Consider the following 14,365-nt stretch of genomic DNA (forward strand, 5'->3'; position numbering starts at 1 on the left):
ATGTATAGGGTTTAATTTATGACATTTTGTGCCTCCAAACTTAATTTGTCCTTGCCCATGGTTTTAGATATAATTTTCATACTAGTTTTAGGTATGTTTTCTACTCTTCAAGAAATAGAAGTCCTTGGAATTGAATTTAGCAGGGATAATCTTACTGAGGTTATCAAGGTATGGACTTTTCCCCCTTGATTTAAGCTGCATAAACGATTTATGTGAGCAGATTATCTCAACCAGTGCAACGGCCACACAGCATAAAGCAAATAGCCCAAAGTTCACATCTCAGTATTATTCACTATTTTTTACTCAATCTAATAGTAAATGTGGAAGATGCTAGCTATAGGAATTAACTTTATTGAAATTTTATATTAATATTTGATACCACTTTGTTTGGCATCATTTGGAAATAAGGTATTCCACTTAACTGAATTTTCTAAATAACTGAAACGTAAACCTTTACTAAAATCCTTATTTTAATCATTTAATGGAGAACTTCTCTGCCTTCTTGTATTTATAGTTTTGCTTTTGTTCTGTCTATTTCTTCATTGCCAGGCTGTCTGTCATTTGTCATCTCTCATGTGTGTCCATATATTTGCCCTAGCTCATATACCATGGATTAAGAAAGCAGGTAACAGTATTTCTTAGAATTGGACTCATGGTGAGAACCTGAGGACTTTCTCAATTAAATGTGTGAAGTAGGTGATAGTGGTACCTGTTTTGACTTATTCCTAGTTCTGTGGGCTTCCTTCACTATTGTTAGATAAATGAAGTAAAGTATTACTATTACTCTTCAGAAGAGGAAATCTCTTACCAAAACAGTGTTTAGAGTTAAAACAATTCTGTTATTTATTATCAACCTTCATATCCATAATAATGACATCAATAACAAAGAAAATATATTACAAGTATTTGTTTATCATAAATATCATTACTGAGAGTAAGCTAGAAATTATGTAATTCAATATGGATTTAGATAAATACCTACTTACTGCAGGGGGCTTCTTTACAGGACCTTTCCAAATAGTTTTTCCTACAAAAGCAACAAGGAAGAATGGTCCCATTTTTCTCACCCATGTCAACATTCCATTTAAAAATTTGTTTATGTTTTTAATTAACAGACTTTATATTTTAGAGCAGTTTTTTATGTTTACATTAAAAAGCTTTTAAACCTCTCAGGTTTTGCCACTGAACTGTTTATTGCAATGGGAGATGCAGTCTTTTTTTTTTTTTTTTGTGGTACTGGGGTTTGAACTCAGGGCCTACACCTTGAGCCACTCCACCAGTCCTTTTTCTGTGATGGGTTTTTTCAAGATAGGGTCTCGAGAACTGTTTGCCTGGGTTGGCTTTGAACCTTGATCCTCCTGATCTCTGAGTAGCTAGGATTACAGACATGAGCCACCAGTGCCCAGCTAGATGTGGTCTTTTAAAAATCTAAATTGTTTACTCATTCTTGTAAATAACTAGTTCCATTTCCATTTATGGTTAATAATGTGAAGAGAAAAAATAATTTGCTTGAGTTTACTTAGTCCACTTGATCCCATCACTTCATTTAGGAGTGACTTATATCATTTGTATCCTGCAGTGTTATACTTAATTATCTACATGAGGTTTGTCTGAAGTGACACCTCTGGTTGAGATAGAAATGTATAGTTTGACAGAGATCTTTAATTTTGTTTTTTCTCATCATTATTTAGATTATAGGAGTTTTTAGTGATCTAAAGAAAAAAAACACATTTTTATTGTTTCAATTTTTTGTGATTTTAGTTGAGATAAAATTTGCGTTTTACATAATTATATGGAAATATCCTTTCTAACCTAAGAAATTTATTAGTTTTTTAGAAAGATAGAGCATTAAGATAATTGAGAAATTTCCTTAATCCTATTATATTTGAAATTTGTTAAATGTTTTCTAAATAGAAAAATTGGAAAATTTTGAAAAGCTTGTATTTCTTTGTTTTGCATGTGGGCCTGTTTTTCATCATATCTGCCTAATTTATGCTTCATATCATAGTTTATTTTCTCTCTTTTTGGCAGTACTGGGGCTTGCATTCAGGACCTACACCTTGAGCCACTCCACCAGCCCTTTTTTGTGATGGGTTTTTTCAAGATAGGATCTCACAAACTATTTGCCTGAACTGGCTTCAAACTGGGATCCACCTGATACCTGCCTCCTGAGTAGCTAGGATTACAGATGTGAGCCACTGGTGCCTGTCATAGTTTATATTTTCAAAGAGGTTTCAGTCTTCTTTTCTTCAGTAAGGAAATATCTGATAGAGATTAGGTATAAGGAAAAGTAAAATTTGACAACAAAACTATTACTTATAAGAAAAGAAGCCATGTCTGAATTATATAATGATAAATGAAAGTCTTATCATAGATAAAATAAAATTTTAAATACAAGGCCACAATTTCTTTAACATTTAAGAGCCTCAACATCAAGCACTATTTATGACAGATTTTTATTATTTTTAAATTATGTAAGGCAAAGCTATAAAACTGCCTGTGCTCTTTGGTACTGTGGTGCTGCTTAGGAGTTCACTTTTTTTCTCCCCATTCCCTGCCCCCCATAAAACACACACAAACACACACACACACACAGTTAATTTACAAAAGTAAATTTGCACAATGGTGTGTCTAGCAAACTGCCTCTTAATAGTGGAAATTTTGAAATAGCCCATATGTAGGGAGATGACTAACCAAACTATAATATTGATACAATAGTGTATTACATAGCTGAGAAAGTAAAATATTGGTGGGTCATTGTTACCACATGAAATATTTGTGAAATGTTAAATTTTAAGAAGATACAAAATAATATAATTGCAATATGTAAAAGGTATGTTAAAAAATTATAAAGAAATTTCAAATGATAAATTTTATTATACTCTTAATGTAATTTAAGTTTATTATACAGTAAACATCAGAGAAATAAGGTTAGATCAGAGATATTACCATCTGAGTTACCACAGAGTTCTGTGTAACCAGTGCTTATTAACTAGAGATGATCTTATTGAATTCTCTCTACTGTTTTCTCCTTGGAGACTTTTGGCAATGCCTGAAAGCATTTTGTTGTTGTTGTTGTCTTAATTGAAGAATCAATACTGGCATTTAATGGGTAGAGACCAGTGATACTGTTGAACATCCTACCTTGTAGTATTCGTACAATGTACATGACATTCCACCATGACAAAAAAATCATCTGGCCCCAAGTGTCAGTTGTTCTGAGGTTTCAAAACCTGGTATAATTCCTTATTTGCTAAGGAACCTGTTCTTTCATTCTGTCTGCTGCTGGCAGCTTCTTATGGGAAGAAAATAGTTGATGTTTGGAACTTAGATGAAATCACTAAAATAATACCACATCTATAGTAAGAGCTTTCCATTACATCATATACTTCCAATTCAGACTTTTATTTGATGGAATTTGTGAATATCACTGTTAACTTTTACCCTTTATGATTCTACCAGATAATTAAGAAGGGTTCTTGATCTTAGCTTCAGCTTAGTCTTACTTGTCCTTGATCTATTATGATTTATAGCCTTTATTAAGTGTGTTCATTATTTGCCTTTTTCCTTCCTTAATAGAGGATACATAGTTACAGATAACATGATTTTGTATGTATTTCCTTTATTCATTTTGAGAACTATGATGTAATTTTTAAATAGAAGATACAGTGAGGAAAGATTCACAGATAAATGAAAAAATATTGTCAAGTCATGTTATAAAAGAATTTATGTGGACTCAAAATGTAAATGCATATGGTAAAGCCTGTATAAGGCAAAAAATTATTATGCATGAATTTTATTTTCTAACACTTATAAAAAAAATTTCATTATAATGAAGGATTGTGGAATTTTCCCCTTTTCTCTATATCTCATTTTCTTATAGTGAGGCATCAAAACATTTTTAGTCAGCTATTTTAGAGTACATAATCTATTTTACCACCATGAAAGGAACTTCTAGGAGCATTTGGAGTCCTCTGTAAATCCTAATTAACTTTATTTAATGACTGTGGTTACAGATGTAGTTTCAGTTATCTCTAAATTATTCCGAGTTTTGGTCATATTTGGATTTTTATAACTCAGAGCCCTTGCTAGGCAGGCACTGTACCACCTGAGTCACACCAGAAGTCCTTTTTGCTTTTATTTTTCAGGTAGAGTCTCATTTTTCCCTGGGGCAAGCCTCAGTTTACAGTCCTCCTATCTGTTGCCTCCTATGTAGCTAAAATGGCAGGGCAAAACCCACCATGCCTAGCTTAGTAGTTGAGATTAGGTTTAACTAAGGTTTTTTGGCCCTGGTTGGCCTTGATCCATTATCCTCCCTATCTCCACACCCTGAGTAGCAGGTATTACAGGTGTGAGCCACTTTACCCATCCCTAAATCAATCTTAACTTTGTTTTATTTAAGGTTTTGACAATTCTTTGTATATAATATTTTCTTACTCTAGCTTTCTAGTAAACTAGTTAATGGCTAATGAAACTGAAAACTGTCTCAGCTGTGTGAGGGGATGTCACTTTGAATAATCATTTAAAGCTTTAAAAAATTTAAGTTACCTTTTAGAAACACTACACAACAGATTAAATACATTTTCTTACCTGTCTTGTAGATATTAGTTTTGTTCATTAGGTATTTCCTGGATGTCTCCTGTATGCTATGTATAAAGTCAGGAACTTTTTAGGAATCCAAAGATTAAAACCAAGTTGTTGTTTTCAAGGAATTCACTTAGAGAGCTTAGCATTTTAACTCTGCCAATAAAATTTTTAATTTTAGCAAGATTGATTGGGCTAGTCCTTCTCTTGTTTGGGGGTTTGTTGTTATTTTTTGTTTGTTTTAGGAGACATGGTCTCAATATGTTACCTATGCTAGCCTCAGACTCTAGAGCTCAAGTGATCCCTGCCTTAGCCTCCTAAGGTGCATGCCACTACACCTGTCTCCCTGTACTTTCATAAAAGATACAATCTTTTATTTTCAATCTGTGTTTACTCAGAAGTCTTTAGGGATCCTACATACTTACCCACTTGCCTTAATTACATGTTTATGTGTTTGGAAGTAGGATAGAATAGCCAGTATCATATGGATTTTATGAACAATCAAAAGTTAACTGACACTTGGCCTGGTGGTGAATGCCTGTAATCTTAACAATCAGAAATCTGAGGAAGGAGGATTGTGAGTTCTAGGCAAGTTCAAGGCTAGCCTGGACTATATAGCAAGTTCCAGACCAGCCTGGCCTCCATATAGATAGTGAGAGCCTATCAAAAAAAAAAAAAGGCCAAATAAAAATAAGAAACCAAAAATTAACAATATGAGAAAGGAGAACTATATTGCAGGCAATGTGAACCAAAACAATATATGACTAGAACAAAGCTTCACTGTATTATTTAAGAGTGCATTACCTTCATGTATCTATAGTAAGTCTTGCTTTGGGGTATTTTACAAAACTATTGTGTTTAAAGATAATTTTTTAGACCCTACAAAAGCAGATCTGAGGAGTCCAAATGAATAATAAAAGCCATTTATGTTGAGCATCAGTGGTTCACACCTAAAATCTTAGCTACTCAGGAGACAGAGATCAGGAGAGTCACAGTTCAAAGCTACCCCCAGGCAAATGGTTCTCAAGATCTCCTATCTCAAAAAAAATAAAATAAAATAAATCACAGAAAAGGACTGGTGGAGTGACTTAAGTGGTAGAGCATCTGCTTAGCAAGCATGAGGCCCTGAATTCAAATATCAGCACCACCAAAAGAAAAAAGCCACTTAATATAACAATATAAATAACAGCCCTCCTGGAAACCTTAACAGTGCTTGAGGTTCACTATCTTAAACTATAAAATAATAACTTGTTCATAGTGACCATCAAGAGTTAAAATTTTATTTATTGTGTTTGTCAGAAAATCTGGAAGACACAAAGAGAAAAAATCTGGAAGACAAAATATATTTTAGGAACATTTCTATCAATTTAAAAAACATCTTTTACATCTAAAGAGGAAACCTCAGTTAACAGAAAAATTTGTTTGTATAGTTGAATACTTATTGTGAGGTTGTTTTATTGCTAGGGTGTTGCAATAAAGAACAAGAAAGTAAAAATAGTAAGACATTGATCCTACTTTTTAAGATACTCCTAATCCAAATGTCACTTTTGTGGAACTTTTTATGTCCAGATGATGCCAAATAAACATAGCATTGTTTAGTGATTTAGATCTTGCTGTGAATTGCTTGAGAACCTGTTGCCTTTCTGGTAGCATATATAAATATGATAAAACTCATTACCTTTTTTGCTACTACCAGTTTGTTGAAAAGGATCAAATTCAGACACTCAGCCAGTGATTAGTTTCCAGTTGAGATTTCTTTCTTCTTTGTAAATGAAAATGATAGTGTATAATCTGTTAAATGTATGTTGTTAGGTTTTCTTCTCCAATAACCGTGAACTGCCTCACTAGGAATATGATGTGTTGCTCAGTTTTTCCCTCTGTACAAAACCAGAAGACACAGAAACTTGCAGTGTTGTCATTATAGTGATACTTGTGTGCCTTCATACTTTGTATATTAATGCTAATTTAGAAACATATATTATCCAGTGTATCCAGTGTAGGATGCCTTTAAATTAAAATGTAAATACTTTCCTTGCCTATTTCATGATTGAAAATTGGTGAGAGTATCTCAAGAGAAAATAATAGCATTTGTTCATGAGAACCTCTGACAGTATTAAAATACTTTTAAGCTTTTTCCATATTAATATGCAAATTTTTCACTTTACTATCAAAGCTAGATGAATGAAATGTGTATTCCCTAAACTGTGAATATGCAGGAGTATATAAAAATGGTGGTAGTTTCTCTAGGTAAACAATTAAGAAAGTAAAGAGAATTCTTATTTGAATATAATATTACTTTTTTCATTTAATATTACTTAGACTAAGAAAGTGCCAAATAATTAGTTTATTAAAATACTTAGAATTAATTTTATTTGGGCTATGTTTTTTTATATATGAGCTTAGGTTATTTGCAAGCTACTTTTGAATATTACTAATGATTTAAATGAGATATCCTTGTGTAGGGATCCACTTAGGTTTTCTAAAAATTATTAGCATTTTATTTGAAAAGCTTAATATATTGATATTATTAATTAATAATATCAATAATTTGATATTATTTCCCACCACAGGATATATGTGTGTGACAAGAACCAAGTCTGTAATTTAAAATGTTTTATTATCCATGTTTCTGTGCTCTAGCACCATTTGTAAACAAAAACATACAGGAAAAGTAGCATTCATGCTTTTATTATATATGTCAGGCTTTTATATTGGACTTTTTTTCAAAATTTTGAATTGACATATAAGTCTGTGTATTTATAATGTATAACATAAGTCTGTTAATACATTTATTATTTCCATAATTTAAAAAAGCATATTTTTAAAAGTATATTTATATGATTTTAACTTTTATTATATGACTGCTGATACTTTTTTTGATTAGATATAACGTTATTAAAAATCTGTGTGATTAGTCACTTGTAAGCAAGTGACTTTCACCTAAGTTTAACATACAAAGCATCTAAGTTTATTAGTATGTAAAAATACAACCATGGTGATGAGAAACTTAATAAATCTAGAATTTATTTATTTTCATTTTTCTTCCTTAGGTGTCCAATGTCCACAGCATCAGTAGATTGCCAACTCCCTCTCCTTGCAACACCCTAGCCAGCATTAAGCTGGTGCTGTCATACCCATTCCAGATTACTGCAGCAGAATGGAGTTGTTCTTTAGTTGTAAGGTAAGTTCCCCCATGCTCATTTCATAGTCATCGAGATGCAGATTTTCATTTTACAATATTGTGTAGTTTTGTAAGTTTTTTTAAGTTTCTCTCCCCTTGTGATTCCTTAGGTTATTAGTGTATCTTATTCAAAAACTTATAAAACTGCATAATATAATACAGTACTTACCTTGTGACTATAGATAGCTCCTTTTTGTAGTAATCCCAACAGGGTTATAAAAGTCTCCATAGCCTGGCATGGTGGCACATGCCTATAATCCCAGCATTCAGGAAGCTGAGGCAGGAGGATTACATGTTCAAGGCCATCCTGGACTACATAACAAGTTCTAGGACATCCTGGGCTAGTGAGACGATTTCTCAAAAAGAAAAAGAAAAGAAAAATAAATAAGCCTCCATGGTTTGGTAGTTGGGGCATCTAATGGAAAGGGAGCTGGCAATCTGCACCTGCTGTGGACATTGGATGAGAAAGCAATGAAAGGTAAGCTTCAAATTTAGACTGTATTGAATGGTTTGGGTTCCATGGTGCATGCTTGACCATCATGCTTTACGTTAAACTTTGTAATCTATTGATAAAGAATACTATTCTCTTCTCATTACAGTGATCTTTGGTAAATATTTGAATTATTAAATTCACATAATGCATTTGATTTATCTGAGAAAATATTTTTTATCCCTGGAAATAGAATTCTGGTATTAAAAACAGTTAATTTGTGCCCATATTCATGTACCTTTTATAAAATCAAGATTAAACTTATATACATTTAATATATTATCAATAAATAATATAATTTGTTATTAAATAATTTTTTATTATTTTATTAGCCTTAAGTAATAGTACAAGAGCATTTCATTGAGATAATTCCATAGATACATACAGTATACTTTGAACAAGTTTACCTTTATTGTATTGCTTAAATATATTTTGACTAAAGTTATAACACTGTTCCACAAATGACTTTTTACTAATCCATCTACCATCTTAATCTTTGAACTCTGTATTAATCAATACAGATGAAAATTGTAACAGTCTTTATGATTTTTATTGCATCAACATTGTTTGTGTTTGAAAATGGGTAGCTTGCTGTTTTAATTCACTTCTAAACTTTAAATCACTATAATTTTAATTATAATTTTTAAATTAATAATTTTTAGAGATTTTAATTCTTGCATTTCAGAGATATCTGCATGTAAATATAGGTACTTACACAATATAATCTTATTTCTTCTTTAGGAATTGTCTTTGTGAGAACCAAGAGAGACAGCTTTGTATAGTAGAAGGAGAATGAATTTTACCATTTAGGAGATGTAAAATTGTAGTCTCTTTCCACCAGGTGTGATGGCATACACCTGTGATCCCAGCACTTGGGAGGCTGAGGCAGAAGGATCACAAGTTCAAGGCCAGCCTCAACTACATAGGGAGTTCCAGGCCAGACTGAGCTACATAGTGAGACCCTGTCTCAAAAAAATAAACAAAAAATAAAGTCTATTTCTGACTACAAGTACTTCTGTGTATGACTTCAGACAGTTTTTTTTTTCCTAGAAAATTACGCCCTAAATTTAAACTTTAATAAGTTGATCCAAGAAGAAACATGACAGTTATTCTTGGGTTTTTCTCATATATGTTCGTTTATAAATAAAATTCATCAGTCAGAAAAGTTATTGCTGACTTGTAGTTAATGGCCTAAAGTTCAAAACTATTTGTTTGATTATAAATAGATTCTTTATATTGGACCCAAGACAAAGCACATTGTTACCAACTCTGACTAATTTCTTTTTTAAGAAATTAATAACTTAGGTGCCAGCGGCTCACACCTATAATCCTAGCTACTTAGGAAGCTGAGATCAAGAGGATCAAGGTTCAAGGCCAGCATAGGAAAACAGTTCAGAAAATCCCCATCTCCAAAACAACCAGAGCAAAATGTATTAGAGATGTAGCTCAAGTGGGGGAGCACCTGCTTTGCAAGTGTGAAGCCCTGAGTTCAAACCCAGTCTAACAAAAAAAAAATCTTTTCTTATCTTTGCATTAGTTCCATTATATACTGTGAAACTCTGGGATCTCCACAGAGTACATAGGGACACTTTATACTCATTTTAATTCCATTTGGATTGTGGCATCATATTTGGACTAAAGAAGATGATACATGAAACAAGCAGTATGAGTTTCCTTCTTACTATCAATGGTCGAAGCCTCCACCTTGCCTCAAATACCAGTCCCAGAGCAATGATTCTCAATTTTTTAAGCCTGTACTCCCTTTTAATAAATATAAAAACTGTAAACTTGTACACTTGATGGCAGGGTATAGGGGTACCCTTTGTTGAAGTCATTAAATTATTTTTATGTTATCTTCTAGGCAAAACATTTTATTAGTCCTCCTATAATTTATGTTATGAAAATAATAAGCTTTTGGGTTCATTTTCCAAATACAGAATGATTAAACATGCATTTTCAAATTATAAATGAAATACCATACCATCACTACATGATATTGGAAGGTCATAGACATTTCAAAACAGATCAGTGGATAAGACAGAGTTATACGAAAATTAGAAATCTATTCTCTAACATTTAAGTTCCCTTCCTTGTATACAGTCTGCTAGTTCCATAGTACATCTTCTAGATGTTGGATTAATTAAAAATTAATAATCAAAATAAGAGGTAAAACCTTCCTAATCCTTTTTAAAACTCTTTTCTGCATTAATTTTGTAATTAAGCAGAGACAAAACTATAGCAGTGGGTTAAAATAGTGATACCCAACTATACCTACACAGTCTATCCTTCCCATTCTTCATCTCCCTAGACCTAGGATCTTTTATATCTCTCATCCCATCACCACCGTGCTAATCGAACCAGCAACCATGCATTCTGGGTTAGCTCTGCAACTATCATTTTTCTCCTTGCAGCATGCCTAGTGCTTCCTAGTCTTTTAACATTTATCCAATTAATTCTACCACAGAGAGGGTATTCTTACCTTATTCCTTCAGACCTTTCTTCTTTCTTCTCTCTTTAATGTAGGGAAAGGTTTCTTCCACTATCACCATTTCATTTTTGAGCCAAATACTGGTTGACTGTTTGTTAGAAGAGCAATGTTGTTTCCATGCCTTACAAAAAGGGAAAGTCAGCCTATTTCCTGTTATTTACTGAGATAAAACACCACCTCATTATACAAAGGATTTAGGGCAGCTATCATCTTTCATCTTTCCTTAAAATGAAAGTTATTTCATGTTCAGCATTACTACATATTTATTACTTTTTGTTTTCACGGAGTAGAATATGTATTTTATATTATCTCAATTATATTTTCTTTGAGAAAAATAAATTTTTAAGGTACAACTCATTGTTAACTTGAGTCCTTGTATACTTTTAGAACACATTTAAAAAGGAAGAGGTGCTTTTTTGAAAAGTTTTTCTTAATGCTAAGATTTGTCATTCCACTAGAAGACACAAGAATTACTAAGTGTAGGTTTCATATCATTATGTGCACTTGCACATATAATCCTGTATCTTCCTACTCTTCTAATAAGTAATTCCCCTTCTAAGGTTAAGAAAAGGTAAACTCTCAGAAATACAGCTGTTTATGTGCATAAACACTCTTTGTTTAAAGCACGAAAACCTTTTTTAGCAAAATTATACTACTGATCACTTAGGTTTATATGTGCACTTGAAATATTGAAGGTATATGTAAAATTGGAAAATCCATGTATACACTTAAAATACACTTTCTGCTCTAGATAGTGGTAGTTTTTCTTACTGTTAGACATATGAGCAGATTGACTCAACATTTGCTTAAGTAGGATGAAGTCTAATTTTATGCATATTAAATATCCTTTATATATATATATATAAAACTGGGTGTCTTTTAGAAGTAATACATATGGACTATATGGTATGTGAATTATATCTCAAAGCTATTAATAAAAAAATACAGCATGTATGTAACAATAGGTGATGTTGGTGATAGGTGTACTCAGACAGAGAAGCAAGGCTTGACCTACCTGCTATGAATTTATTGTTCCTGTGGAATTCAAATAATTTTGTATGTAGTGGTGAAGTATATCTTTACTGGATGTTGTTATAACCTGCATTAGATTGGATTCATGTGTTGCAGTTTTTAAGAGGTAGCAATGTAGTTCTGAGAACGTTTTCAGGCCTATATAGGTTCAAGTCATTTAATGTCTCAGAATCTTACTTGTATCATTTGTGAAGCAAATGTAGCAGTACAGACACCTTAGAAGGGATTTCATAAATGCCTGTGAGGTAAAGGAAAAGAAAGATGTTTAGCAAATGGAGGGGGCATTAGTAATAATTAGCTATTAGTGTTATAGTTTTAAAAACAGTTGACAACTGTGGTTATTTTTCTGTGTTGTAAACTATCAAAATAATTGTAAAATTTCCTAAGGAAGTTTCTTAAGAAGATTGCTTTTGGATATGATAACAAACCCAGTTTTTTCACCCTTTCCCCAATTTTAGAGAAAATAAGAGCTTTACTAAATGAGCTGTATCATTTACTTATTTGATGAATTTATGTAAATATTTGTATCTTTATATGGTTTTTGTTCGGGAGGGGGTTTATTTTGTTTTAGTTTCTTTGGCAATGGGGATTAAACCCAGGGCTCTTTACATGTCTGGTAAATGATTTATTAAAACATTTATAATTAACACAATTAAACATTTAAATTATGGTCTCCTGTTTGGATGAATGGATCTCAGAGTTCTCCTGTAGACTTGAAAATCATCAAATATATTAAATGAGATTTATTGTATTTCCTCCTTTCTGCAAGCTTCTGTGGAAAAATTATTTTTGATGGGTTATTGGCATTTTGTTTTATTTTCTTACTCGGAAGATAAAGCTTGACATTAACTTTACATGAAATCTAAGAGATTTACTTAAAAAAATTGTGTTTCTAGGGCAAGTGGTATCATCGGAGGCAAGCTGTAAAAGAATTGCATAGTACATTGATACGTCTTCTAAATGAATTGCTGCCATGGGAACCAAAGTTAATGAAGGCTTTTCAAAGAAACAGGTAATAAAAAGATTTATGATCAGTTTTACTTATTCTAGGGCTCTTAATGTATGATTTTGGGAAGATGTACTAGAATCATTTAGTTGCTTTCTATTCATTTGTATTTCAGCAGATATTTTTGAGCACCTACTGTGTGCAAGACAGGCCCTGAAAAAAGCACTGTTGATTAAACAAAGTCTATACTCTGTGACTTCCATTCTAATGGGAGAAACACAAAGTCAAATGTGATAAATGATGTGAAGAAAAATAAATCAAGAGGGATAGGATATGCTTGTTTGGAATAGGATGAACGTTACTCCTGAAGGAAATGAGGGAGAGAGCCATGTGAATATCTAAGGGAAATGCAGGTAATAGAAGGTGCAAAATCTCTAAGGTTGTAAGCACATCTGGATTTTAGAGGAAATGCAAAGAATCAAATGTAACCAAAGCAGAGTAAATGAGAGGATCATGGTAAGAAGCAGGAATCAGAGAAGTGTAGAGAACCTGTATATTTACAGGTCATGTAGAATAACTTTAGTTTTTACACTAAGATGAGAAGGCATTGAAAGTTTTTAAGCAGAGAAGGGACATAATCTTGCATGTTTTTTTGTTTATTTATTTCCAATGCAGGGGATCAAACCCAGGGCCTTGCACATGCTAGACACATGCTGTACCACTGAACTGCATCTCCAACCCTAATTTATATGTTAAGCATCACTGTAGCTGCAATATTGAAAATAGTGTAAAGATGAAAGTAGAGAAACCAGTTATAGCGTGGCAGTAATTTAGGAGAAAAATGCTAGTGGCTTGGACCAGGATAATAGCAGTGCAGATGCCAAGAAATGGTTGTATTCTGAATATATCTTGAAAGACTGGATATGGGATGTAAGAGAAAATGAGGAGTAAAACTTATGTTGCCCAGTATTTTTGTTCTAAATAACTGGCATCACAGGTTTGCCAGTAACTGAGGTAGGAAAGAATGAAGGAGTATCAGGTTTGGGAAATAATGAAGATTGAGTAGTTTGGATTTCAACATGCTAAGATTTCTATGGTATGCTTTCTGTATGTCTAATGGTATTGATATAAGGCAGTTCAGTATGAGTTTGATTTCAAGGGAATTAGCCAGGCAAGAAATACAATTTGGACTTTGTCAACATGTCAATTATATTTAAACCCAATAAAGATGTAACCAGAAAAGAGAATCATAGATCAATATTTTTAACAAATATAGATGGAAAGATTCTCAACAAAATACTGGCAAACAGAATTCAACAACACATCGAAAAGATCATACACATGACCAAGTCAGTTTCATTCCAGGGTTGCAAGGATGGTTCAACACACGTAAATCCGTAAACTTAATACAGCATATAAACAGAAGCAAGGACAAAAACCATATGATCCTCTCAGTAGACACAGAAAAAGCCTTTGACAAAATCTAACACCCTTTCATGATAAAAGCTCTGAAGAAACTAGGAATAAAAGGAATATTCCTCGACACAATAAAGCCTATATATGACAAATCTAGAGCCAACATCATACTAAATGCTGAACAACTGAAACCATTCCCCTTAAAGTCAGGAAAAAGACAGGGCTCTC

At 32.6% G+C, this 14,365-nt stretch overlaps 1 protein-coding gene across 2 annotated transcripts in view; it reads left to right on the top strand.

Moving 5' to 3' along the window:
* Brd10 (bromodomain containing 10) overlaps positions 1-14,365 on the top strand; it is a 112,408-nt gene that overhangs the window by 85,824 nt on the left and 12,219 nt on the right. For both annotated transcript variants that reach the window (XM_074051916.1, XM_074051917.1), the window contains one exon: positions 12,672-12,787. In XM_074051916.1, coding sequence (XP_073908017.1) covers positions 12,672-12,787 — 116 coding nt within the window. The remainder of the gene's footprint in view (positions 1-12,671; positions 12,788-14,365) is intronic.

The sequence above is a fragment of the Castor canadensis genome, chromosome 13, assembly GCF_047511655.1.
Source record: "Castor canadensis chromosome 13, mCasCan1.hap1v2, whole genome shotgun sequence".
Taxonomy (NCBI): Eukaryota; Metazoa; Chordata; class Mammalia; order Rodentia; family Castoridae; genus Castor; species Castor canadensis.